General features: G+C 32.8%; 1 protein-coding gene and 1 long non-coding RNA gene across 3 annotated transcripts in view; one reads left to right on the top strand and one right to left on the bottom strand.

Moving 5' to 3' along the window:
* Window positions 1-1,794: 1,794 nt before the first annotated feature.
* Window positions 1,795-27,675, bottom strand: part of LOC132753530 (uncharacterized) — a 105,337-nt gene continuing 79,456 nt past the window's right edge. The window contains exons 8-13 of one of the 2 annotated variants that reach the window (XM_060744008.1): window positions 25,709-25,784; window positions 24,863-24,918; window positions 9,694-9,760; window positions 5,884-6,078; window positions 4,593-4,682; window positions 1,795-4,183 (exon numbers count right to left, since the gene is read on the bottom strand). In XM_060744008.1, coding sequence (XP_060599991.1) covers window positions 4,113-4,183; window positions 4,593-4,682; window positions 5,884-6,078; window positions 9,694-9,760; window positions 24,863-24,918; window positions 25,709-25,784 — 555 coding nt within the window. In that variant the 3' untranslated portion in view covers window positions 1,795-4,112. Of the gene's footprint in view, window positions 4,184-4,592; window positions 4,683-5,883; window positions 6,079-9,693; window positions 9,761-24,862; window positions 24,919-25,708; window positions 25,785-27,675 lie in introns of those variants that run through there. The other variant, XR_009628975.1, reaches the window with a different exon arrangement.
* LOC132753528 (uncharacterized) lies at window positions 17,047-21,356 on the top strand. Its single transcript, XR_009628974.1, has 3 exons — window positions 17,047-17,782; window positions 19,604-19,717; window positions 20,238-21,356. It is a non-coding gene; the product is annotated as an uncharacterized LOC132753528 (long non-coding RNA).

Genomic DNA, 27,675 nt, shown 5'->3' with positions numbered 1-27,675 from the left:
CTTACAAACCGTATAACAAGAGTAGAGAAACTGATATTGAACAGCATGGATCCTGATCAGACTGTGGGGAGGCGCAGGCTGGTCTGGATCCATGCTGGTCGCAAACCTATTATGTTGGTTTTGTCATTGCGCGGCTCATTTTATAATTCATGAAATATCAAACATTATACATTGTAGTGACAAACACTAATCACTTTTAATCATAATTATTATTGATAGTAACATACATCAAAATAATAATATTAAGCACTAAATTTATACATAAACAGGCAATAAAAGATTGTGTAAAGTGCTTAAAAAAGCAAGCACTTTTAAACTACTATTAAACATAACAGTATATATTATATTACATTATATACATCCAATTTAATTTAGAAATATTGCTTGGACATTTTTTATTTCATTAGATATTATGACTTTAAAGTGACATTATGCTCATTTCAGTTGTCATGCTGAGTTGCCTACATATTTCCAAAAGATTGACTGTTATAATGGTGATTGCCCAGCATTTGACAATGGAAAATGTTAAGGATAAAATATAAATCTGCCGAAATATATAAAAAGACTGCCCCTCTCTTTTTATAAATTGAATGTTATAGGATAAATTTGATGGTTATTGACAGAACTTTCCTTTGGTCACGTGCACCATATGTTGTTCATGCTAAGTAAATCATAAAACTGAAAGTAATTATGGCAAAATGCTAATTCATTTTTTTTTACTTTCCCCTGTTCATATACTATAAATTGTAGGATGGGCATCATGTTAAATGTCTTATCAGAATAAACTTCCACAAATTATCATAAATAAACACCTTTCTCAACTAATTTGAATCTTAATTATAAAATTGCTCAGAATTGAACTTAAACTTTATATCATTATTTTATACTTTTATAAATGGTTATATTAAAAGAACAAAACTTTACAGCAGATAGAAAAACTTACAAATGAACCTGTATACAAAAATAGTTAAAAAATCAACAGTAAACCACATCAAAAAAGTTCTTGACAAAATAATATTGTACTCATGGGCATATTGAATGTTGTACATACTACTGGTTCACATGGTAACATTACAGTACACATTACCTTTCTTAGGTTAACATTATCATGTACAATCACCCTCAAAGGGATTTCATATTTAATATTAATTGATTACAAAAGGTTGCAAGCAAGCATGTCAGAGATTCATGCATTTAATACATCAAAATTTCCTAACAACGTCTTTTTTTCCTAAACATATATATACTGGGACAATCCTCAAAGGGTTATACACATAAACACATTATTCACAATCATATTATAATTAAGGTATTGGTGTACACTATAAAACATTTTACTGGTTCTTTATTTCTATAGTAATCAATTGAAAGGCACAAAAATAAACAAATTGAAATGGAAGAAATAGCACAAATCGAGGATTGACTGCAAAATTGCAGTAACTTCTATGAAATAAAGAAGAAGTTACAACATTTTAGTGATCAACACCCGGGACAGGCAAAAAACCTAAAACCATGACCCTAAAACCATGATTTATATAACTTTTGTAGAGAACCACAAGATGATGCTACATGACAAATATTTAAACTCTGAAAATTGTAGTTTTTGAAATTTGTTCCCTTTACAAATTTTGGTCCACTGTTTATTACGAGGTAAATATACTGCAATGTAGGGCTAAAGTCTTAGGCCATTATTTATTAAGCAGGCCTAGTTTTATTTCCAGCCTATATTTGACATGTATTAATGTCTGTCATACAGTTGTTGATAAATGTAGTAGGATTTTCATTTTTCAAAAATTTAATATTTCTGTCATTAAAACTCCTGTTTCTAGAAGGCCCCTCTCATGTGTGGACACAGAGGTACTTCCTTTTAATGCAAAATAAACTTGCATGAATAAAACTGTTATGTTTTCTTATGCATTTCAGTAAAACTTTGTGTTTTTTAATGTTACTCACAAGTCAGCTCCGTTTTCACTTTTAGATGATAACTAGAACTCCGCGAGTCGGATGTGTCGCCTTGTGAACAATATAGTTTAGGAGAAATGGCCAGGACAAAAATGAAATACGAAAACTAACAAAGGGCAATAACTCAAAAAATAATAAGTGCAGAGCAGCAGTTTCTATGCACTGCACTTCTTATCAATAAGATCTATCATTCTATGAAGTTTCAAGTCCATATCTTTTATAATTTATGAGAAATGGCCTGGACAAAAATAAAGTATGAAAATATACAAAAAGGGTGAAAACTCAAAAATAAGAAATGCAGAGTACCAGTCCTTGTACACTGCAATTATTTTTAATGAGATCTATCATCCTATGAAGTTTCATGTGTATAGCTTTCATACTTGAGGAGAAATGACCTGGACAAAAATAAAGTATGAAAATTAACAAAGGGCAATAACTCAAAAAATAAGAAATGCAGATTATCGGTTCCTGGGCACTGCACTTCTTCTTAACGAGATCTATCATCCTATGAAGTTTCAAGTCCATAGCTTTTATACTTTCGGAGAAATGGTCCGGACAAAAATAAAGCTTGAAAATTAACAAAGGGTAATAACTAAAAAAATAAGAAATGCAGAGTACTTGTTCTTGTGCACTGCACTTCTTCTTAATGAGATCTATCATCCTATGAAGTTTCAAGTCCTTAGCTTTTATACATTAGTAGAAATGGCCCGGACAAAAATAAAGTATGAAAATTAACAAAGGGAAATAACTCAAAAATTAGGAAGTGCAGAGTACCGATTCTTGTGCACTGCACTTCTTCTTAATGAGATCTATCACTGTATGAAGTTTGAAGTCCATAGCTCTTATAGTTGAAGAGAAATGGCCCGGACAAAATTAAAGTATGAAAATTTACAAAGGGCAATAACTCAAAAATTAAGAAGTGCAGAGTACCGGTCTTTGTGCACTACACTTCATGTTATTGAAAGAAGCATGCATACCAAGTTTGAAGTCAATCCAACTTAAAGTGACTGAGTTATGCTCCGGACAAGCTTTAGGGGATGCCAACGCCGACAACGACGCCGCCTACAAAAGTAAACCCTATATGTCACCTTTGCAAGGCGACACAAAAAATATGATGTAACATTTCACTGTTTTTTGCACATGCCACAAATTGGTTGTGTGATGTACTCATAATTAGTTGAAGTCATGGTTAAATTTGCTAAAGTGTATCATATTACTTTTCAATGGGACCTTAAAGCTGCCTTCAGACTTTATTTTTAGTTGGAAAAACCAAATTCTGCATAGTTTCAAACTAATAATTTCAGTAATTTTATCTTGAAAAGTACATCCTATCACTGTTAAGTCTTCTTCAACAAAGCATTCCTAGAGCTTTTTATAACTTGTGAGTGACTTTCATTTCTAAAAATATAAGATCAAGAAACAAATCGTCGGCCTTACTAATTTACATATAGAGAGCGGACTGGTAAATTAGAAGTATCTAGTGGTTTCCATACTGTTTATGTATTCTATTGATGGCAAATTTCATTTTTCACCTAAATTCTTTTGATTTGACAATGATTTTTCTAAAAATAACATAGACCTTTAGTAAAGCTGAAGGCCACTTTAAGGTGATGACATATGCTAAGTATCTACGTTCTGAGCAATAATGTTTCTGAGGAAAAGATTTCTAAGCCAATTCATTTTTTGCTCCTGTGACCTACTTGTACATCAGAATGGAATCACCTATATAAATTTACTTACTAGTACAATACTAATACTAATACATTCTGGAACTTGTTATATAATTTTTTTTAGGTCCACCTAAGGATCATTCATTCTATGAAGTTTGGTCAAAATCTACAATATGGTTTGGAAGATATTGTGTAAAAAGTTGCCAATTATAAATAGTCCATCATGGACTATGCAAGAATGAAATCATGCTATCACAAATAAGTTAAAACTCAATAATTTAAAATTTACTTCTATACATCCATGACCTAATGTTGAGTGAAATGTATGTATTATAGTGTACACCAATACCTTTTACATGCTATATTATTATAATATACAACAAATGAAATCACTATGTATACATTAATCAATATTATACATGAATCATTTTTACTACATGTAAATTGTTTATTTTCCTTTTATTACCTTTTGTCTTACAGTCATATCTTTGGGGTAAACCCCAAATATTGTAACTTATACCTTAGGGCATTCACTGTAATTATACTGTCCTCTGAAATTTAAAATTAAATGTGAGCATTAAATTACTGACTGCATTGTACAAACCTGCAAAGATGAAAAACCTATCAATTGCTTATTTCACATGATGTTAAAAACTTGACCATAATTATGCATGGAACAACAGACCAATTCATATATGCAATGAAAATAAAGATATAATTTTGTGTTTGTTTAAAACATTGCTGGTTTTTATAGGATTTAAGTCACACTGAAAACTTTAAAGGTCTTACAGTAATTTTCCAGCTTTACTGGTGGAGGAAGACATCAGGTGCACCTTCCTGTATTATTTTAGGCACAAGCTGGCACCTGAGTTGAACAATTGATCTAACTGATAGCTTTTCACATTAATGTTGATATGAAAATTAAAGTTTTCTCATATAAAATACAACAGAAAAACAAACCATTCAATAAGCTTTCCACTGCAATGTCCACTTCTCTCTGAGAATAACCCTCAGAAAGAACCATTATCACTTCCTGTGAACCACGGTAGTCTGAAAATAAAATGATTTCAACATGTATTTATGTTCAATATATAATTTATAAGATAAGAAGCTAAAAAAGATTACATCCAGAAAGCATGCTTTACAACATTTTAAAGCTTCATGAGAACTTATGAGGATAAACTTTTAGGCATAATAGGTATATAAAGTATATAAATACCATATTTGGGAATATAGCATTACTTAGAACATAGATCCCAATTTTTAGTGAGTTGTCAAAGTATATATGAGCCGTGTCACAACAAAACCAACATAATGGGTTTGCGACCAGCATGGATCCAGACCAGCCTGCGCATCCGCGCAGTCTGATCAGGATCCATGCTGTTCGCTTACAAACACTATTACAAGTAGAGAAACTGATAGCGAACAGCATGGATCCTAATCAGACTGCGCAGATGCGCAGGCTGGTCTGAATCCATGCTGGTCGCAAACCCACTATGTTGGTTTTGTCGTGACGCGGCTCATATAGTGCACTGTTCCAAGTTCATATATATATATCATCTCAGACTGGTTGTCATATAAGGTGAATACATTCCTTTCCTCATTCAGTGCATTTATTGTGTAGTCACAGTATGCATTTAATCCAACAGGATATAACATTGAGCTTGTTAGAATCATTTATTTGTAAAATTTTGACAGTAAAGAAAGTGTAACATCGCAATGAGCTAGGTATATACATGCTCCCTTACTTGAGTGCATGTAAGTGATAATTATTTGGTCATATTCATCATCTGGAATGGTTCATTGTGATATGTAAATATAAAATGTACTGACGAAATGTTTCATTTACCACCTGTAGAATTTAAATGACTTAATTTTGATGATGGTCTGAAACTTACAGTCTCAAGAATTTTTACAACAACTCCCTTACATTCTGCAAGTTCATTACTTGAAAAAAGTCTACAAAGAATTTTCTACATTTCATATTCATACATGTGAACTTTTTTGATGAACAAGTGGGAGATTTTTCCTTAAAAAGAGGGAAATTTTAGAATTTGCAATAAACAAAGAAGGGAGTTCTGATATTAAAAAGAGGGAGATTTCTTTAATTTGTGAAAATACCCCTTATTTTAAGAAAAATCTTTGAAAATATGGCTGCAGGAAGTGGGAGTCTCCTGCTTAAAGTGGAAGATTTCACATGTATGCATATATAACAGAGCAAAAGATAGATTGCTTGTATTCTTTAGCTAACCTATTGCATCAAAAGTTTGACCAGTCCCAATCAGTTCATTTACATCGGCAGAATCCAAATTAGGGGAATCTTGCAGGGTTCTGGAATTTTCTGTCACTGCAAACATTGTTAAACCAGTGTAAGTTCCACTCTCTTGTATGCCAGTATGCTCAGATTCGCAAGATTGTGCTTGCAGCAACTCACTGTAAATGTTACCTGAAGTGAAAAAATAACATTATTTACAGTTCAGTACCTAGATATTGGATGCAAAATAATTTCAAATAGCTGACAAGCTTAGCCATAATGTATTGTCAGCAATAAGGCAATACAGTTAAAACTGATCTGACAAGGGAGGTAAATGTGTAGCAATTTAACAGTCAATATTTTGGAGTTACTTTTTTGGACTTGTTTTACTTCAGGTATGTAGAGACATATCCAGCTATGGCCAATCATTTGTTTGTTTTTGGTAGCATACATCAATATCATGGCGAGTATGTTCAACATGATCAAATCTCTTAGAAAAAGTAACAACAAGAAGCGCCCCAATGTGACAAAAAACCAGGTTTTCAACGACCAAGTTTTGATGTGAAAATTCTATTGTAAGCAAATGACCTTGACCTTGCTCCCACATATCTAAGTGGCAATCCAAAGCTGCCACAAAGCAAGTTTGGTGTCAAAAGGTCAAAGCAAACTCTTCTTATTACATGAAAACTGAATACATTAACCTTGATCACAGACACCTGGGTAGCAATCCAAAGCTGCCTCTTGATATAAGCTACCCATTTATCAAGTTTGGTGTCAATAGGCCAAAGCAAACTCAAATTATTGAGCAGAAACTGAATTTCTCTTTTAGTAACAGTGACCTTGACCTTGATGACAGACGCCTGGGTAGCAATCCTAAGCTGCTTCCTGATATAAGCTATCCCTACACCAAGTTTGGTGTCAATAGGTCAAAGCAAACTCAAGGTATTGGGCTGAAACTGAATTTCTATTTTTAGTAACAGTGACCTTGACCTTGATCACAGACACCTGGGTATTAATCCCTTGCTGCCTCTTGATATAAGCTACCTACACACCAAATTAGGTGTCAATAGGCCAAAGCAAACTCAAGTTATTGAGCGAAAACTGAATTTCTATTTTTAGTAACAGTGACCTTGACCTTAATCACAGACATCTGGGTAGCAATCCTAAGCTGCCTCTTGATATAAGCTACCTACATACCAAGTTTGGTGTTGATAGGCCAAAGCAAACTCAAATTATTGAGCAGAAACTGGATTTCTCTTTTAGTAACAGTGACCTTGACCTTGATCAAAGACACCTGGATAGCAATCCCAAGCTGCCTCTTGATATAAGCTATCCGTACATCAAGTTTGGTGTCAATAGGCCAAAGCAAACTCAAGTTTTTGAGAGGAAACTGAATTTCTATTTTTAGTAACAGTGACCTTGACCTTGATCACAGACACCTGGGTAGCAATCCCAAGCTGCCTCTTGATATATTTAGCTACCTACACACCAAGTTTGGTGTCAATAGGCCAAAGCAAGTGGAAACTGAATTTCTATTTTAAGTAACAGTGACCTTGACCTTGATCACAGACACCTAGGTAGCAATCCCAAGCTGCCTCTTTATATAAGCTACCTACACACCAAGTTTGGTGTCAATAGGTCAAAGCAAACTCAAGTTATTGACTGCCTGCCCGCCCGCCAACTTGGCATTACAATAACCCCGTTTTCGTTGAAAACCTGGTAAATAATGTCCAAACAGTCCAAGCTCTATTTGTTCTTCAGTAAAGACATGACAATAGAGAATAATGCTGGTGATAGCACAGCCAACTCATATGCAGTCCTGCAACATAGAAACAAGGAAGTTTAACTCTAACAAAATAAATATCTATTCTTACAGTGTTTAAAAAATGACGTTTGAATGCTTTGATATTTTGATGTCAACCAAATCAGCAAGAAATATGTTTTAAAGAATAGATTGCGTTAAAGTAAGTGGAGACAGGTTAAGCTGTTAGCTAATTTTGGAAATCCATATTTTTATGATGGGGTCCCTATTTTCTACAAGTGTGAGTCCAAGGTACTCCCAAATTTTTGACAAAGTGTAAACCCTCGCCAGTGTTAGTCTGAATGAACAGTGTTTAGCCTGAAGTCAGATACCACCATTGTTTTATAGCCAGTGTTAGCCTACATGGCTATGCAAACTTGCACATAATCTGTGCAGTCAGGCCTGGATCTCTACTGTCAGCTTATTTATTTCAGAATTCCAACATATATACTCTTATAGGCCCATTTAGTCAAAAAAATGTTATTCTTAGTTTTAAAAACTTTTTTGTATAAATGTCCTTTTATAGTTTCTTTGGCCATTGGCATGCCTTATTAGTGATTCATCTTATGAGTAACACAGTTATACACAACATTAAGCAAAAGATGTCAGAGAAGCAGTGCTCTCCACTTTTTTCAGTGCTGGATAGTAAACTGCACATTTTCTAATTAAAGGAAAGGTCACATTGACCATGTGTCACCTTTTGACCTAAAATGGATGGTAGCATTCATCAAAGTCAACAACATACAAAGTTTGAAATTTCAAACACTCTGCACTTAAATATAAAGGCCAGTTTCATGTTTTGTTTTTCAAAGGTCCTAGTGACTTGACCTTTGAACTTTTGATTTAACTAGAACTGTGTCCAAAGGACACGGATGCCCCCATGACAACATATATATGGTATATAGTGAAAAAATCAACAAAGGGCCATAATTCTGTTAAATTTGGTCGCAGCAAAAATTCCTTCCTTTACTTCTATCTACACATTAAGGTTGTTCATCCCTGGAAGTTTAAGCAAAATCTGCCATCCAGTTTAAGAGGAGTTGTGTTCACAAAATTTCTATATGGTATATAGTGAAAAAATCAACAAAGGGCCATAATTCTGTTAAATTTGGTCGCAGCAAAAATTCCTTCCTTAACTACCATCTACACATTAAGGTTGTTCATTCCTGGAAGTTTAAGCAAAATCTGCCATCCGGTTTAAGAGGAGTTGCGTTCACAAGATTTCGGGACGTACGGACGGACGAACATTCTTACCAGAGCTACATTATGGGGTTTTCTTTTATTTCTTTTGTTCTTTTTAACCCCACAATGCAGAAAATAACCCAACAAGAGAAACGGAATGAATGACATCAAAGACATCTATTGTTATGAGAACAATAGACCAAACCCCATAATGTAGCTCTGGTTTGTACGGACAGACATACGGACGGACGGACAAGTGGGAGCATAAAAATGTGTTCGGCAGGTGAAACTCATTAAGGTGCATCAAAATTTAAAGTTTCTAGGTTATTGCAATTGGATTTAATAGCCAGTTTTATATTTTCTCATAACATATCCCAGTAGCCTTCACCTTAAGATGGATGTGACAGGTAGAACTCATTTAATGCAAGTTTAATGTTTTAAAATCAATACACTTTAATTGTATGGCCAGGTGTGTTTTTTATTACTACAAGTCCAAGTGACCTTGACCTTTTGACCTAAAAATGAAAGTGGGAGCTACAATTTATCAAGTTGTATTCACATTCAAAGTTTACTGTTGGTACCGTTAAAGTGATTGAATAGCTGACTACTTTCTAGTTTTTACTATATGACAAAATAAATAAATGGCACACCACTCATAGCTTGAATTCTTCCTCACAGAAAAGCTTAAACTTAAGATTCTAAAAACAGCAAAGAGCCTGATCAGACTGCTCTGAAATGCAAGCCTGCATGGCTCAAAACTGGTGGCAAATGTCAATAACTTTAAGTTCTAACAGATTGAGGATAAAGCATATTTTTCAACTTACTATCATCATCGTCACCATGTTCACCATGTGGGAACAAGAATTCAGGATCTTCTCTTTCCTGTCTTTCCTGCAATAAAAGATATAGTGGTAAAAAATAAACCATGAGTTATTATACTCACAATTAACTAATTGTATCATTAAAGTCATATGATCAAGTTTGATATAGGAAGTTTTAAAGATAAAACAAACTGACGTACTAGTGATTAGAAATCACATATTTTCTTCAGATTGTCTGTTTCAGAAAATCACATAACTGATTGTCATTATTTAAGATTGAATTGATGAAAAAAACATAATTCACAGTCAAGAATATACCAAATTAAGATTACAAAATATAGTTAATTACCATGAATATTTTTCACAGAAATATCAATTTTAGCAACAAACACTAATTTCAGAATCTTTTGAATCAGCTAGATAAGTTACATGAAAATAAATAGGCAGATCAATATATTTGCACAATTATTATACAAATTTTAATGAAAGAAATTATTTAAAAATAAAAACAATATAGGATAAACACTCAAGTATAGCATATATGTATTTTACAAATTATATGTTGCTTCTTTTTACACTAAAAGAGTCAGATTGTAAGATCTACATATTAAGTAGCAAGTACAAATTCCTAAATACGATACTGCTCTATAATCTTTTTTATACGTTATATTCACATAAAATGTTATAATTGAGCCACGTCATGACAACACCAACATAGTGCGTTTGCGACCAGCATGGATCCAGACCAGCCTGCGCATCCACGTAGTCTGATCTAGATCCATGCTGTTCGCTTATACCAACTCTATTACAAGTAGAGAAACTGATCATAAGCGAACAGCATGGATCCTGATCAGACTGCGCGGATGCGCAGGCTGGTCTGGATCCATGCTGGTCGCAAACGCACTATGTTGGTTTTGTCGTGGCGCGGCTCATATGCAAAATCTGTATAAGCAAACATCTATATAAACCTATAAGTATTACTTTTCTTCTTTGAACATTCATTGTTAAGACTATAATACTAAATCTATTCCTTATCTACTCAAAGGACTTAAATTGCATCATTACTATATTCTTTTCCAACATTTTATATACTTTGAAGCTAAACACCTCAAAAAAACTGTCATTATAATATAAAGTAGATTAGAATGAGTTTTTGTAAGACAGTACACTTGACTATTTGATAGTTTCCACAAAGCTGTAACTGGATAGGGTAAAAAAAGGTGTTTAAAAACTTTTGTATGCTTTTCAGTAAACTGTGAACTTATATCTTGATAATACGCAGTGAAATTATTAAATGTAATTTTCTCACTTAGCCAGACTTAATACATATAATATTAGAAAGTGGGTGAAAAAGAATATATCATTAAAGGGACTCCACTGAGGTCCAGAAGCCTAAAACCATAAAATTTGAATTTCTTACCTAGATCAGCTGAAGCACTTAAAACAGAAAGATAAGAAAAAGATAATTAAGAAATACACTCAAAAATAAAGTGAAAATTGTATTTTTTGTGTGTTTATTAACCCAATTAGATTGAAAAAGCGTGCAATTCTCTTCAAATTTGGGTAAATTTTCACAATTAGAATTTTGGAAAAAGAAAGTAAGCAAATTGTCAGAAATTTTGCAAACACTTAGTTAATCTCGAAAAAATATTCCCAGTCCCTTCATGTCAAAAAACCTCTGTGGAGTCCCTTTAGTATTTAGAAATATCTTAAGAAATACAGAGATCAACGGTACTTCATGATTTGGAAATGCCTTGAATGAGAGGCATGTCATGCAATAAGCAGCAAATATAATTGTAAAAAAATACTGAAATCAACTTAATTAAATAAATGTTTGTTTTGTATGTGAATTATATATCATTTTGCTTAAGCGGCTTGTGAAAATATTACATCTGGTGTTCACTGTCTGAAATATATTTTAATCTCAATTGCAAAACAAACAAATATTATCTATACATGTATGTATAGACAGACCATTATATCACAGATTAGTGACTAAATATACCTCCAACATCTCTATGACTTAGGCCCATTTATCATTATTTTTTAATGCAAAGTTTGAAGAAGTCAATTAAGATGTAATAAGATGTTATAGTGTGGACAAATATTGTCTGACATTTGACCTTCAAGTATGACCTTGACCTTGAGCTGGTGCAGTGTTGGCATGGGTTCTTAACCTTAACTTGTTCAAGGCTGACATTAAATTTCAGACCTCTAATGAAAATTTGAGCCAAGTATTAAGAAAATCCTTCAAAGGTATAGGATTTATAGATCAGTCACAATCTTGCCTGATGTTTGACATTTATGTGTGACTGTGACCTTGACCCGAAACATCTGCAGCTTCGGTTTTGGACATCATCCTGTTGAGGTAAATATGTATGCACAGTTTGTAGAAAATCCATCATTTAATGGAATAGGAGTTATGGAATAGACACAAAAATGCCTGACATTTGACCATTGACAGTGGCCTTGACCTTATGACAGTACATCAGCCACATTGCTTCTTAGTATCAACTTGTTAAGGTGAACATTTGAGCCAAGTCTGAAAAGGCATAGAGTTATAAAGCGAACAAAATGGAGACAGATGAACATACTTATGTGACAAAGTGATTCTAATGTGTAATTACTAGCCCCTTCCACATCTTATGGAGTATATAATAAGTGATAAGGTAAACAATTAATTTTGTTGAATAAAAGAGCATAATTACGATATATAACAAGAACTGTCGGTAGGACAGCACACTCGACTATTCTAAGTGCTTGATAGTAAAAGAGCCTTGATAATGTTAAATTTTTTAAGTTCATAATTTTTTTTTATAAATTCATGTTATATGCCTTATAGAGTCTAATTATACAGTATTGGCTTGACTATTCGGAAGGAAATGTCACAAGGGTGTTTTATTGAGTATAATAATATTAATTACCTATGAATACATAAATTTGACAGAAAAGGTACAAAGGCTTGTTATTAAGATGTTTTATCAAGTAAATCACTGCTTTATTATCAGGAATGCATAAAACTGTCCCAAAAAAGGCACAAACCCTTCAGTAGTTGTTGATATAACAGCTTACAAGCAAAACTTTACCATGAATTTCTAAGTTGAAAAAAGGGGAGAAAAATCCGCCTAAATGCAAGATAGAATTATGGATCTTTGTCAGTGACCTACAATTATGACCCTAAATCATATGTGAAGTTTTAAATAAATATCTTTAATAGTTATTGAGATATGTAAAACTTGCATGTAAACATTATCCAAGAGATTAAGTAGAAAAGGGGATATGAATCAGCCTTAATGCAAGATAGAGTTATGGAACTTGGTCAGTGACATACAATTATGACCTTCCAATTATGACCCTAAGTGCAGTGTAAAGTTTCAAGTAAATATCTTTGAAAACCTTTAACCTTTAACCAAATTTCTAAGTTTCAAAGGGGCAAATAATTCCGCAAATATTGAAGGCAGAGTTATGTAATTTTGCAAACTGATGTACATTGTTACTATAAAAAAGTTTTTAAATTTCAATTGAATATCTCAAGCAATAATTGAGATATTTGACTTTACAAAAAAACTTTAACCAAAATTCTAAATTCCAAAAGGGGCATAATTTTGTCAATATTGTAGGCAGAGTTATCCAACTTGTCAATCTGATGTACCTTGTTACTATAAATAAGTATTGTAAGTTTCAATTGAATATCTCAAGCAATAATTGAGATATTTGACTTTACAAAAAACTTTAACCAAAATTTCTAAGTTAAAAAGGGGCATAATTCTGTCAATATTGTAGGCAGAGTTATCCAACTTGTCAATCTGATGTACGTTGTTACTATAAATAAGTATTGTAAGTTTCAATTAAATATCTCAAGCAATAATTGAGATATTTGACTTTACAAAAAACTTTAACCAAAATTTCTAAGTTAAAAAGGGGCATAATTCTGTTAATATTGTAGGTAGAGTTATCCAACTTGTCAATCTGATGTACCTTGTTACTATAAATAAGTATTGTAAGTTTCAATTGAATATCTCAAGTAATAATTGAGATATTTGACTTTACAAAAAACTTTAACCAACGCAGACGCCGACGCAGACGCTGACGCCGACGCAAGGGCGACTACAATAGCTCTCATATTCTTCGAATAGTCGAGCTAATACCATATTTACAATGGTGATTTGAAGCATATGCTGCACATAATTTATCCACTTGACAATACAATGTAGTTCAAGGACATTGTGATAAACAATTAGCATTATTTGGAGGCTTAGTTGCTGCTTTAATTAATATTTAACTGCATATTTACATAATTTAACCCTTCATCTGCTAGAATTGTAAATCATTAGCCATAGAGGCACACAAGCTGGCACATCCATGCAGTCTGACCAAGCTCTACACTGTTGGTAAAACAATTTCTGTATTTTGATACTGATATCCTCTTCAACTTTAAATGAACTGTTCTAATATCTAAGCAGGGCAAATCATTATATAATTCAGCATGTTAAGGGTTAATATAGCTTTAAGTCACACAGAAACTGTAAAGGTAACTTATATGGTGACCTTTCCCCTCTGTGCTTTAGTTCAGTCACAAGCCAGCCCTGCGTGGTTACAATTTAAACTAGGTTATCTATCAAAGTTAGTTTGCTATTATTCTGTTATAAATAATAATGTGAGCATTCCTCTAAGGGGATTTTAATGTATAATATAAGTATATTTCTACAGACATTATTTGTAATGCAGACTATATGATCTATATAACATTGTTAGAAGGTGCTCCTTTAACAAATAAAACATGGCCTTTAGGGTAATATGCAAGTTTAAGGACTTGTTGGTCAGACTGAGGAAGGTATATGGCGCGAATCGCAGCTGAGGGACATATACCTTCCGAGGTCTGACCAACCAGTCCATTAACTTTCAATTTGCCGAAAGGCCATGTTTTATTTGTTATTTTATACCAAATCTAAATCATTTCATCCCTTTTGTTGCAAAAACATCCCTTTTGTTGTTAAAAAATAGTCATTTTTACTATAATTTGCTTTCAAATAATAATTCTATTTGCTCAGTGTGTGAAATATCCCAAACCTTAGTCAGATTTTTAAAATTATTTTCAAACAATGCAGCAAAAAATCATGCTCTTCTTTTAATACTCCATACTTGCTGATCAAATTAAATATTCAAGGAATATTTAAGGAAAAATACCCGTACTTTAAAAATTTCACAAAGTGTATAAATAAAATTTTTAATTAAATTAAAGACCAATCATGACTTTTGATCAACATGTAATAAATTTATGTGAAACATAACAATAAATTGAGTAAAAAGAATCATTTAACAACAAAATAAAATAGTACACCAGTCATTTGCATACACCTGTCTATATTTAATATGACGTCATCCAGTCAATATACAAATTTTGGACTGGGTACCGGTCTGTATGCGATTTATGGACTGGATGATGCCATATTTAAATATAGAAGGGTGTATGTAAATGAGGTATAATATTTCTGTATAATCATAATGAAAATTGATAAAAATCATTACAAGGGTGTTCAGTTGTGCAAAACCATATAAAGCAAGATGAAATCATGGTGAGGTTTTACTTTTGTTGGTGGATATATCAAGATTGTTAACATCTATAGTCTTGGATCTTCAATTTAATGTTTTAATGTTATACCTGCTATATATAATCTGTTATCCATGTTCTCTAGGGGGTTACACTCAACCGGAGAGGACTTTTATAGTAGAAATTTAACCAGGTTGCAGGATATTTATATTATGTATATATTATTTATATACATGAAGTAGAGGCAAAAGAGGATAAATAAATGGTAAAATAAATAGGCATCGAGATTAAGGCTTTAGGATTGGCAAAGGCGAGATTTTTTAAGAGTAAGTTTAATATTTATTGAATTAAAGTTGATGCATTTGCATTCCAATCATTTCAAAATTATTGGTCTTTAAATCATTTAGTAAGGAAACCTTGAGGAAAATTATTAATGTATCATATGGAATATTTGTAAGCTCAGTACATGTTACATAATATTATGCAAGAGATGTACCAATTAAAAATGTGCTGTAAAAAAAAAAGAATATTTGAAAATTAAACCCTGTGTTTAAACTTAATTTAAAGCCACTAAATATTTTACCTACTTTAAAGTGCCATTGCATTTTAGTGTAGCCAAAGCATGTACTAACATGCATGTTCTCCATGCCAAAATCAATCTAAACATAGGTTAAGTGTGTGTGACTTTGACTACATGCAAATTATTTTTTAACATACTTAAATTCTAAAATTTAGTAGAAAACAACTATAAAAGCTCTGAAATTTACCATGTATATTTCTTTAAGTACAATGCAAGACAAATAGATGACATATAATCACATGGAAAAGCACTTTAGGCCAACATATATTATATACTTACTTTATAGAAACATTCTTTCAAAAAAAATGAAAACTGTGTCAGGAAAAAGAGTAACTGAATGGTAACAAATCAAAATTTACTTATCAGTATAGTTCAATAGTTCTTATATTGATAGGTCAACATGTAGAGGAGAAGTTATCCATGAAACAAAAAGTTACTTTAGTTTTATTGCTTTACTAGGTGATGATGAGTCTGACAAATGAACTTTAAATGGATTCCACTCTCACAGAATGGGAATAGAAATGTAAGTCTTATGATAGTCAGGACCAAATTTCCCGTCTGTAGATTTTCCACAGTCTTTCTGGAAAAACTCTGGAAAATAACTGATTTTCCATGAATTTCCATGAATTTTCATGGAAACAAGCTTTTTTCCACAGTATTTACAGAGTACTCTGGAACAATTTTCATGGAGAACTCTGGAACATGACTTTTTCATCAAAGAAATAACCATGAAACAGTTCTGGAAACTCTGGAAAGTTAACACTTAGACAATTTTCAAGGAGTTTTACTCTGGAAAACACTTAGTCATTTTTGAGAATGTTTTGGACTTAGGAAATTTTCATTTTATTTTTGCATTTACATATACTTCACTTAATACATTTAACTTTAATATTTTTTTCCTAAGTAGGCATAAATATTTTTTTTAATATAAGACAGTTTTGGTTTTAAGACATAATGAAAATAAAGACAATTTAAAATATGGCATTGACACAATTGTAAATTGTTGAACGAAACAGCAAGAACAAATGAATTTAATTACTTAGCAATGAGATTGGTCATACATGTGTACTCATTGTAATTAAAAGTAGCAGTTAGCAAAATAAACATTTATTGTTAAACAAAATGAAACCTTAATAAGCCCATCAAGAGCTCAACTGTTTCTTTTTTTATTGCAAAAAAAAAGCTAAAAAAAAAAACACATGCAACTCCATTGCCATTCTTTGGCATTGAAAATGCATCAAGGTATTTTTTCATTTAACTCTCATTATTTTCAAGGTATCTCATATCAAGCCTCAGATCTGAGTGGTTCATTATTATATATTACCCTCAGTTAGAAAAAATAAATACACAATTAAAGAGAAACAAGTTAAATTTAAGAACAAATGTAATTGTTATGCACTTATGTTTCTTTATTAATTGATGATAAATTTATTATGTATCTCTATTGAAGTATATATTTTATCTATATATTCATCCTGTGTAGAAGTAACTTATGTATAGTGATTAATTTCTGGAACATTCAAATCAGCATCAGCCACAATGTAAATATTTATGACCCCTCAAGTGGAACCCACTGTTTTCATAAACACCAAAGTTAAACTCACCTATCTGATATAAGAGAATAGAAAGAGGTAAAGCAGGTTTACAACATACTATATTACACTGTAGTTCCCAAGTAACTTAATACCCTTGCAGAACAAATCACAGGTCAGAACACTCCTTCCAGGCGGGTCATTTGAACAGAAAGCATTGAAAGATAATGTTTATTAGTGCCTAACTGCTTAAAAGTTATAACTTGAAAAATTATGTTTGAGCATTGGATATTAGATCAAATGAGTTTAAACTGGACAAATTTACAAAAGTTTTCTGGAAATATGAACTTTTAAACATGTGTATTTCATGATTCAGTTAAAATGGAGGGAACTACATGTATATCATTGTATATATAAACATTTCTAACAGTAAGTACAAATGTATTTTTATTTTTTAACACTTATTATTTTAGTTTTTTCAAATTTTCTTTGCAAGTATACACTGTTTTGGTGATTGTATTTCTACATACATGTAACTTTTCAATATTAATAGTTAAGAAAATCTTTTTCATTTTTGCGACGGACGCGCCCTCAGGCGCGTTCAGAGCTAAGTCATCTACACATGGGATTTTGTTGGCTACACTCGCGCAATGTGTCCTAAACCGATTAACAGCCCAAGAAATAGTACATGAATTTGATCCTTCAAAACTCCCATACTTTGTCTGGATATCTTAATGTCTTCCATATTTAGCCTTTTCAATTTCAAATTAAGTTATCAAAGTTAAAATATGAACGTATATTATTGATAAAAACTTTATAGTCCCGTAGTATTATTGCGCATTATGCAAATTACTGCTGAAACGATTTACCGCTGTCGGAAAAGTAGGACAGCAAATTATACTACAATAAAGGTGTAACCTCTGAGTTCCAAGACATTATTAGTAGGAAATAAATATTTCTACATTATACAAAACATTATTATAAACAAATCAAAAGTTTTTCGTGACTCTAGGATAACTCGCGCATTAATAAAAGAAGAACTATTTTCGTGACTCATACCGCGGGTTTAGCTGAATATTCAGCAGTTATTAATATATTAGATTCAGTACAATAGTTAGTATAAATATCTATTTTTGAAAATGCATGTAAGAAGAGAGTTATTCAACACTTTACCGCCATGTAGTCTTTCATGGTAAGGAAGTTATAATATCAGTTCTACTTCCGATTCTTGTGGTTTGTTTACATATTTTTCTAGGTCATGATATGAATTAACCTTCGCTATTCTAAAAATAGATTCTGCTTTACCTGTTCTGATTTTTGGACAGGCGATAAGGGAGTACACATTATACATGTAATTAATAAACCAGCGGATTACATGCAATACTTTTAGAAATTCTATACAATTGTAAGAAGCAAACAAGTTGAAAATGGAATTTAGTGTGAAATTGAAAAGGACAACTAAACACTGTAGTGCTTAAGTGACATTTAAATTAAAATAAAAACGATGTGCTCTGGCCTCTACATCTTTACCTTGTAAATAAAAAATTCTAAAAAATACACTATTAATTGCTGATGATTTTAACCAAATTTTTTTAATGAGACATATTATCCAAGAGAAATAAAAATACAAATGACTTATATTTTATTGTCTATATGCCCACTATGATATAACACGAAGCAATTCTAAATAGCATTCTCAAATTTATAATGTATTATGTTTGAAGTTTATTTGCCTGGATTTATTTAAGAAATATTTCGTTGACAGTTTTTTTTCTATTTACATATCATTTTTTAGAATAAATCGATAAGGACACTGATTTACAAGTTTGACCAGAGTTTTTAGGCATGAATTTCATTCTGAATTTCATTCTGTTTCTACTTTCTGTAGTGCTTGAAAGTAGAAAATCTGAATTATATCAGTTTGGGACACAAAATATATTGCTCTACAAATCTCGAACTTGTATGGAACAAATTTTCTCTGTTATATATTTTGTGTTTTGTTTTTGTTTAAAAGAAGCCTTAATGTCTCTCCGGTTGCGTGTCCGTCGCATTCAGTGCTGCAGCACTTTGATTAAATAATGGCGGGAAATTTTAAATCAGAGATTATAATTTTCCATTCAAAATATTTGTGATTGAAACAGATTCCATATCAAGCAATGAATTTCCAAATTCACTTTTAATGAAATTCATATGCCTTAATTGTAATTTCTTGTTACTCATGTACATATGTTTATTTTTTCAACATATTAGGTTGCAAACTTTCAAGTCTTGGAGTCACATGAGATGTTTCCTCTCAAAGGATGTCAGATGAGGGAAAAGTGATAAATGTACTGGTGAATACAGAATGCTTACAGAACTATCCTGGTAATAATTTAGTTTGTTTTGTTGAAAAAAGTCTAAGTAACATGTTTTCATATAAATGCATGCTATTTTCCAAACTCTGAACAAAATGTTGTTCTTCATGTTTTATGCATATATTATTGTTATACTGACTCCACTGAACACATCTCTATTCTGACTCCACTGAACACATCTCAAACTTTCATTGGTAATTAAGTACTTGTGAAGATCATTGTGTAATTTAAACTGCCATTACATAAAGTTTTCATTACATAGCTATAGGAAAAGCAGGGAAATAATTGACACAAGTTTATCATAATGTTGATTTTGACCAAAAAAAAATTATTCTCATCAAAGCATGGTATTTACTTTATAACTCTGTGCTGATATTCTGCAAAAATCATTGAATTGAAAGTTTTCCATCTTAACTTTTTTCACCCTTTTGTGTTTTTTATCAATCCTGTTTAAACAATACTAATTATATTGACATTGTGCATATAACACAAGTACATGTATTTATATACAATTAATTCATATTTTTCAGTATCCATCAGAGAGGTCACACCACAAGTCAAGAAGATGTTGCATCATGTGAAGTGAAGGATATATACATGTGTACTAGATGGATGTTAAATTACATTTGTTTGAATAAAACACTCTGACTTAGAAATAATTGTGAAATGTGCAAATTACTATATGTGTTTGAATTCTTGATGACTAGAGTGCTTTTTTGGATTTGCTAATAAAAACATATTAAATGCAAATTAAAAGGTCATTTGATTTTATTATGCAACCATCATTTCAGTAATCCCAAAATGTTCCAGAGTGAATTCCATAGAATTTCCAAAATTATTTCAAGGCTAATGGCATCTTACCCCATATCCTATTTTTAACTGCGGAACTTTTTCCACAGCGGCTCCGGAACATTTTCCAGAGTAATTCCGGAACATTTTCCAGAGTAACTCCGGAACATTTTCCAGAGTAACTCCGGAACATTTTCCAGAGTAACTCTGGAACATTTTTCCGGAGTAGAATGTCATTTTAGCAGAACAATTTCCAGAGTTGCTTTGAAACTCTGGAACATTTTCATGGAAAACTCTGGAAAAGTTTCATGAAAAAAGCTCTGGAAATTCGCGATTTTTTTTTTCAGTTTTCTTTGAACAACTCCGGAAAATTAGTCCAAATTATCCAGAGTTGGCAATTTCCATGAAAATTGCGGAAGTTTTCATGGAAATTCATGGAAAATGTACGGACGGGAAATTAACTTGTGTGCAGAATCCTCTTTTTCTCCCTTTTTTTAAAACTGAATCAGACCGAGAATAGCACAAAAATGATTTTAAATATAATATCGAGGACATAACTCAAAAATGAAAATAAGATATAAAGAGTTTAGCCACATTACAGATGTGAAAGTTCCACAGAAAATGTTCCCATGCTTCTAAAGATTAAGCTATCAATAGAACTTAAATATGACCAGATAGGCACAACAATGAGAACTACCATCAGTTTTTGCTATCATAAACAGCTGGTAAGAGGCAATGACAGATCAATAAAATTTGAATTTGACAGCATGTAGTATCAGTCTGGGTTGACATAAGTGTGAATTTAAAGTAACATTTAAGATAAATATCATAGCTATTTCATACCTCATGTCTTTCTCCTGACATACATGTTATAAGTAAGTAAGTAAGTAAGTAAATGTTTTATTATAGTGACATGTGTATGACAGTTTACAAATAACGAAATTAAATAATTTAACATAACACCCGGCCCAATGGACCAATAAGTCACCTGAAACATATATACATTATAAATAGTTCACATGAAATTATTATACTGTACACATCATCAATATTACAGGATAAATATTTCAACGATTAAATAAGGATTTCTTTCTTTTACAATAAGCATTAACAAGGTATTTAGCTACTTTTCGTGGAAAACTTACAACAAGATATTTCATTTTCATATCATCGTTCATGCTCATAAAATCTTCATTCATAAATTGTTCACTAAAAATGTCTACTCTGATGTTGTTGTAAAAGGGACACTGGACTTATGTTATATGATGAATGTGAGCAATTATATGCAAATATTTAATATATACGATATATGACACAATCATATAATTCATGTCTAGCTTAATTCACTTTTTCTTTGATACATGAAACACAGCATTTTAAACACTTTGAAATTAGTCTAAACAAGATATGTTTGTAAAACATGTATGCCCCCTATCAGCAGCCAATTATTAATGTGATAAGGTTATTATGCATGACTTCTGACCCAGTGATCAAACAATTAATAAGGGTTATCAAGTATCCACTGGTCATGACCTTGACCTTTGACCCCTTGACCCAAAACTCAATAGGGGTTATCTGCTGGTCAAGACCAATCATCATACAAAGTTTGAAGTTCCTAGGCCTAAGCGTTTTTAGTTAATTGATCAGAAACCGTTTTTACCTACAAGGTCAATGTGACCTTGACCTTTGACACCTTGACCCCAAAATCAATAGGGGTCATTTGCTGGTCATGACTAATCACCATGCCAAGTTTGAAGTTCCTAGGCCTAAGGGTTCTTTTATTATTGATCCGAAACCGTTTTAACATACAAGGTCAATGTGACCTTGACCTTTGACCCCAAAATCAATAGGGGTCATCTGCTGGTCATGACCAATCACCATGCCAAGTTTGAAGTTCCTAGGCCGAAGCGTTCTTTAGTTATTGATCAGAAACCGTTTTTACTTACAAGGTCAATGTGACCTTGACCTTTGACCCCTTGATCCCAAAATCAATAGGGGTAATCTGCTGGTCATGAAAAATCACCATACCAAGTTTGAAGTTCCTAGGCCTAAGCGTTCTTAAGTTATTGATCAGAAACCATTTTACTTACAAGGTCAATGTGACCTTGACCTTTGACCCCTTGACCCAAAACTCAATAGGGGTCATCTGCTGGTCACCACCAATCATCATACAAAGTTTGAAGTTCCTAGGCCTAAGCGTTTTTAGTTAATTGATCGGAAACAGTTTTTACCTACAAGGTCAATGTTACCTTGACCTTTGACCCCTTGACCCCAAAATCAATAGGTCATCTGCTGGTCATGACCAAACACCATACCAAGTTTGAAGTTCCTAGGCCTAAGGGTTCTTAAGTTATTGATCGGAAAGCATTTTTACCTAAGAGGTCAATGTGACCTTGACCTTTGACCCCTTAACCCCAAAATCAATAGGGGTCATCTGCTGGTCATGACCAATCACCATACCAAGTTTGAAGTTCCTAGGCCTAAGGGTTCTTTAGTTATTGATCGGAAACTGTTTTTACCTAAGAGGTCAATGTGACCTTGACCTTTGACCCCTTGACCCCAAAATCAATAGGGGTCATCTACTGATCATGACCAATCACCATACCAAGTTTTAAGTCCCTAGGCCTAAGGGTTCTTTCGTTATTGATCGGAAACCGTTTTTACCTACAAGGTCAATGTGACCTTGACCTTTGACCCCTTAACCCCAAAATCAATAGGGGTCATCTGCTGGTCATAACCAATCACCATACCAAGTTTGAAGTTCCTAGGCCTAAGGGTTCTTTTGTTATTGATCGGAAACCGTTTTTACCCAAGAGGTCAATGTGACCTTGACCTTTGACCCCTTGACCCCAAAATCAATAGGGGTCATCTACTGATCATGACCAATCACCATACCAAGTTTGAAGTTCCTAGGCCTTAAGGTTCTTTACTTATTGATCGGAAACCGTTTTTGCTTACAAGGTCAATGTGACCTTGACCTTTGACCCCTTGACCCCAAAATCAATAGGGGTCATCTACTGATCATGACCAATCACCATACCAAGTTTGAAGTTCCTAGGCCTTAAGGTTCTTTAGTTATTGATCGGAAACCGTTTTTGCTTACAAGGTCAATGTGACCTTGACCTTTGACCCCTTGACCCCAAAATCAATAGGGGTCATCTACTTGTCATGACCAATCACCATACCAAGTTTGAAGTTCCTAGGCCTAAGGGTTCTTTAGTTATCACTCGGAAACCATTTGGTCTACGGACCGACGGACCGACGGACCGACGGACCGACAAGTGCAAAGCAATATACCCCCTTTTCTTCGAAATGGGGGCATAATAATTATGATTGTAAATTATCAAAATATTAAAAGATTATGATGAAGCAAAATAACGTCAGGTTTATAAAGAAAAGTCATACATATATCTAAAAAGATAAATTATCTATTATAAATTCTCACTAGAGGGTTAATGCGCTTTTTGTGTATTAACAACTGCAGAGGAACTTGAATACAGGCACTTCCACAAATGTTTATTCACCAGGAAAGGTCCATTAGCTTAATTCTTGAATGAATATATACACCTGATTTGGCTGTTTCTTAATCTCTTTATCACATAACCTTGCCTCCACTCAAGTGGGTGGGGGTTGAAGGTAACTGACAAGTCGGTGAGGGAAGAAGGGGTCCAACACTAGTTCTTTATACTACATAGTTTCAGAGATGTAAATATATTTTCCCCCTGAGTGCAGGGCATGTTTTTACCCAAGGGATGATTACCTGGTAATGATTAATATCAAACAATTGCTACATATTAAATAAGCTTTGGACATTATAGTATATATTACAAGAGGAATTAAATGACAAATGAGCCGCATCACGACAAAACCAACAAAGTGCGTTTGCGACCAGCATGGATCCAGACCAGCCTGCGCATCTGCGCAGGCTGATCAGGATCCATGCTGTTCACTATCAGTTTCTCTACTTGTAATAGGATTGGTAAGCGAACAGCATGGATCCTGATCAGAATGTGGGGATGCGCAGGCTGGTCTGGATCCATGCTGGTAGCAAATATATTATGTTGGTTTTGTCATGGCGCGGCTCAAATGACAAACATCAGCTCTTATAGTCCACTCCTATGTGCTTCAGATTGAAACAATTGATATACTGGTAGTTCTTTCTAGTAAGCCTTTTAGCTTATTCCTGTAAAATGTAATCAAAATCTACATAAGAAATAATGTCAAACAACTGACAAGAAACAACAAATGATGGACATCATTCCATCAGAAAATGTCATATATGAGCCAGAATCTACTGCTACATTAGGGTATATAATATGGGAATTACATGTTTTATAGATAATATAGTTTAGCACTTGTGGCTTACCATTTGTCTGTAGATAGTCCTTCTATGTCCTAAGCCTTGTATGTCATTCTGCTGACCTTAAAATAGAAAAAAGAAAAACCTCTTCTAAAATATGATTAAAATATGTGCTGAAGTTATTCAAGCCAATGTCAGGACAAACAAGTAAATTACAAAAGGTTATAACTAACAAAACAAAAAGAGCTATAGGTTTTAAAAAAAAAAAATTTTACCATTGCACTCGTCCTAAAAAGATCTGACCATTTATATACAGTTAAATGTTAATACCTCATGTACCTCAATTATTCTACTTAGTTACATTCAGAATAAGAAATTATGAGCAACTTTATAATTTTCCTGTTCATTATCCTCAGATATCAATGTGATTTATCCAATTATAAAGTATCATGTTGAGAACTCCTGAAGTTAATGCTATGGCAATATGAAATCTCACAAAGGGCAGTAACTCTAAAATAATGCAAAAGCTGACACTGCACTTAACCTTAATGAGATCTATAATCCGAGAAGTTTCATGCTCATATTTTCTATAATTTGTGAGTTATATACTCCAGACAAAGGTACCTGATGATTATATGGACACACATTCAACTATAATATGTTCTTTGAGGCCATTCCTTTCATTATTTTCTTTTCTTGGTCATGTTAAAATTATGAGTCTATTGTTTGATTGTGGTGGCTTTAACCTAATATAAATTAGTCTTCTAGCTTTCTAGACAGAGACACTAAGACAAGCTGTGTCAAGTATACTCTTCTAAAAAATTGTATTCTGAGGGGTTTAACAAAATATAAGTTAAATAATATACTTCCATTGTACATAAATTACAACAAAATCTCCCTTTGTATTTATACCCCCACTTGCTGCATCTCCTGTGCCAGGCAGGTTACTGTTTCCTGTCCTACCAACTTGACCACTTGCTCCAAACAACTGAAAAAAGAAATTTTTCAAACAATTCACATTTATCCTTGATGCTCTGCTTGGGTTGCTATAGTAACAAGTTTAGGAAGTAAACAAATATCTGAACAAGAACTGTTTGAGGACAGTAATGCTCGACTATTCGAAAAAGTTGTCACAAGGGTGTTCATTGAGTATAATAATGCTTACCTACATGAATACATAAAATTGTCCGAAAAGGTACAAAGGCTTGCTATTAAGATGTTTAACAAGTTAATCACTGTTTTAAGAAAAGGGGCATAATTATGCAAAAAAGCAAGCAGAGTTATGGGATTTGTGCCAATCATGTAAGATTATCACAGATAACAAGTGTGTGAAGTTTCAATCCATTCCCTTCAGTAGTTATGGAAATACCAGTTTACAAGCAAAAACTTAACCAAGAATTTTTAAGTTGAAAAAGGGGCATAATAATGCAAACAAGCAAATTCGTTGAATTTATATCCCCCGCCGAGTACTGGTTATTATTAACACAACAACTGAAGACATAAGGCTTTATTTATATATTAATCATGGCATAAACGGTAATATTCTTTGAACTTGATAAATATTCAGGGCAATAACAGAGCCATAACTTTGTGTTAAATAGTAATATCTGGAAATGCCAATGAGATGTATGCATACTACATAACTAATCAAAAGCCATAAATCTGAGTTATAAGTACAGTCTAACTTGCCCATGCGACCACGTGTATTAAGCGACTTTTGTCTTAAACGACCACTTTAAATTCCCCCCGATCATTTTCTCTCTATATCTTTAATGTATTAAGCGACTTTTGCTCAACGCGACCAGCGACCGCTATTTTGTCACCTAATTGACATCAATCTTTTCATTAAACGACCACTTTTACCTGTCAAGTAATTGTGTTTTTCGAGAACGCCACCTCGTTATGTCACAAGTGTCAATAATAAAAACACAATAAACGTGTGAAAAACTCTATTTCCCATACCGTTTTAGCGTATGCAAATGAAGTAAAGTATACGCGTGACGTGTATTATCCAATAATATCGGATAAACAATGCAACGCTCCGCCCATACTGAGATGGTGTATACCAGAGATCTGCCAAGAATTTGAAAGTACTGGGCCCTGGGCCCACTTGATCTGAAAATGATTTTTACCAAAGTATGGGCCTTGGGAAAATAAGTAAACATTGACCAAAATAACTGTTAAAAAGTTTGTAGATACATGTAATTGAATTTCCCCGGTAATAAAACTTAAATCATATTTTATGACAAGTGGTTCACTTATAATTCAGTACTTTACCAATAATTAAAAATTATGCCTACATGGTAACTTTCTAACTAATATTAATTGCAGGCAAAAATGAAAATATTTTTTTAATGGCTGCTCAAAAATTTGATATGCAAATTTATTCACATAATTGCTGGTTCTTACTTGTAATGTCTTATATTGTGCATTATCCATTTAATTGTTCCTACTTTGCACAAAATGTCCCTTACCAATGTATATTGACGAATTTTATTGCCCCTTGTATGCCTCTGTGTAGACAGCATACATCAAAGACATTTGCCGACAGACCTTTTGATCATGAAAAAAGTCATGCACAATGTTTCTCTGATTGGTTAATCACCCTGTCAAACATTCTGATGACGAAATATACATCTTTTTTTACACTTCATCAGCCAAAACTTGCGTGAACTTGAGCTTAGGGTTGATCAAGTTGAACACCTGTCAGATTATACTGTAACTTACAGCATTTCTTAAAATAGCAACACTTTTTTTTCAGTTACCGATAATCATTTTAAATATTAAGTAGTTGTATAATTTGTTTGTTTGTTTTATTGGATTAAATTTACGGTAGTAGAAATGAGTATCTGTGTGGGAAAGGGATTATGAGAAGAAAT

This window comes from Ruditapes philippinarum, unplaced genomic scaffold (genome assembly GCF_026571515.1).
Source record: "Ruditapes philippinarum isolate M1 unplaced genomic scaffold, ASM2657151v2 ctg2314_1_1_1_1, whole genome shotgun sequence".
Classification (NCBI taxonomy): domain Eukaryota; kingdom Metazoa; phylum Mollusca; class Bivalvia; order Venerida; family Veneridae; genus Ruditapes; species Ruditapes philippinarum.
The sequence above is the reverse complement of the archived record's forward strand: the minus strand, read 5'-3'. Positions and strand labels throughout refer to the sequence as shown.